Below are 1,518 nucleotides of genomic sequence, written 5' to 3'. Positions count from 1 at the left end.
ATCAGTATCTATCTGTATTTGTAACTCTATGTCTATCTATCTATCTGCCTGTCTGTCTTTCTGTCTGTTTCTACATCTAGTTTGCTTTCTAGAAGCAATTTATGAATCCAGATTAATAACCCGTATTATTCAGTGTTTTACTGTTCAGGTATAGATTATAACAAATGCCCCTGATGGCTCTTCCAGTCCTGACATTCTATGGCTCTAATACTTTGAATTGAATTGAATCTAATTCATGATTAAAGTTATCATGAGGTAGGATTTCTCTAAGATTTCTTCAAGTGCCTTTGCAGAAACCAGCCACGATGTTAAACTTGATGAAATCTGTTTGGACTCCACTAAAGCCCTACTATACCCAGGTTTACCAGGAGATCTGGGTAGGAATGGGTGTGATGGGGTTAATTGTTTACAAAATTAGGAGTCCTGATAAAAAAGCCAAATCTTTGAAAGGTACAGATTCAGCTACTCCTGCTCATGGACATCATTAACTGAATTTACTTTAGGATTATGCATAAAGTGAAACAACAGGCTGGCGGTAAAATTGGGCATTTGACAGTAGAAGAAAGAATGCAAGGATTTCCCATGTTAACTTTTAGACTTTTGTTCATATCACGAAATAAAGTCATATATATGTAAAAAAAAGTTTTCTTCAAGTTATATTTTGTTTGAATTTTTAAAATAGATAAGAGAACTGTAGTGCTAATAGGGGTCTTAGTGACCCATCTACCTCATACTTGTGCCCCACCCCTCCCGCCCCAGTTCCCTGTATACCAATCCCCACCAGGGGCAGTAAAGTGCTACTTGAATCCATTTAGTGAAAAGTGACTCCCTCCTGGCCCCATCCCACGTTCTCTCGTGGCAGCCCTTTCCCTTTTTGGACAGTTCTCATCATCAGGAAGCTGAACAGAAATTTGATTCTCTGCTGCTTTCAGCCCTTTCTTCTCATTCTTTCTCCTAAGACCAAGCAGAAAAAGTCTATCTCTCCTACAATGAAGACAGATCCATATGATCTTTTCTTTTCCAGGATAAACTTCTTTGGTTCCTCATGTGACCCATACCATATGATTGCAGCCCCCTCACATCTGCCTAATGGTCTCCTGCTTGCCATTCTCCAGGTTTCCTGACTTTCCTGAAATGTGGTCCCTTCAGCTGTGGTCTAGCCAGTGAGGGTTCTAAAGGCTTATCACATCCCTAGTCCTGGATACTGGATTTCCCTTGATTCAGCATAGATAGATAGATAGATAGATAGATAGATAGATAGATAGATAGATAGATAGATAGATAGATAGATAGATAGATAGATAGATAGATGGATGGATAGATGGATAGATATAGACATATATACATATATGTATATAGATCTCTCTCTCTCTCTCTCTCTATATATATATATCTAAAAGCTATTCTATCAGAGAATTGACTCACATTAAGGTTGAAAACCACTATTTCAGATTTACTACAAAATAGTCATTTCCCCACCCCCACAATTTAATTATGAAGTTAGGTTTTGGAACCCAG

At 38.1% G+C, this 1,518-nt stretch overlaps 1 protein-coding gene across 1 annotated transcript; it reads left to right on the top strand.

The window, feature by feature from the left end:
* The first annotated feature begins 296 nt into the window (after positions 1-296).
* On the top strand, positions 297-488 carry LOC122730084 (ATP synthase subunit ATP5MJ, mitochondrial-like). The gene has a single exon (XM_043969305.1). It carries the CDS (start codon positions 306-308, stop codon positions 486-488), a length of 183 nt encoding a protein of 60 aa, XP_043825240.1. The 5' UTR covers positions 297-305.
* Positions 489-1,518: the final 1,030 nt, after the last annotated feature.

This window comes from Dromiciops gliroides, chromosome 5 (genome assembly GCF_019393635.1).
Source record: "Dromiciops gliroides isolate mDroGli1 chromosome 5, mDroGli1.pri, whole genome shotgun sequence".
In the NCBI taxonomy this organism is placed as follows: domain Eukaryota; kingdom Metazoa; phylum Chordata; class Mammalia; order Microbiotheria; family Microbiotheriidae; genus Dromiciops; species Dromiciops gliroides.
Note: the sequence above shows the minus strand (reverse complement) of the source record. Positions and strands in the feature narration are given on the sequence as shown.

Excerpts from the sequence above, each read along its gene's own strand:
- LOC122730084 (XM_043969305.1), top strand. The coding sequence starts at position 306 with ATGTTAAACTTGATGAAATCTGTTTGGACTCCACTAAAGCCCTACTAT.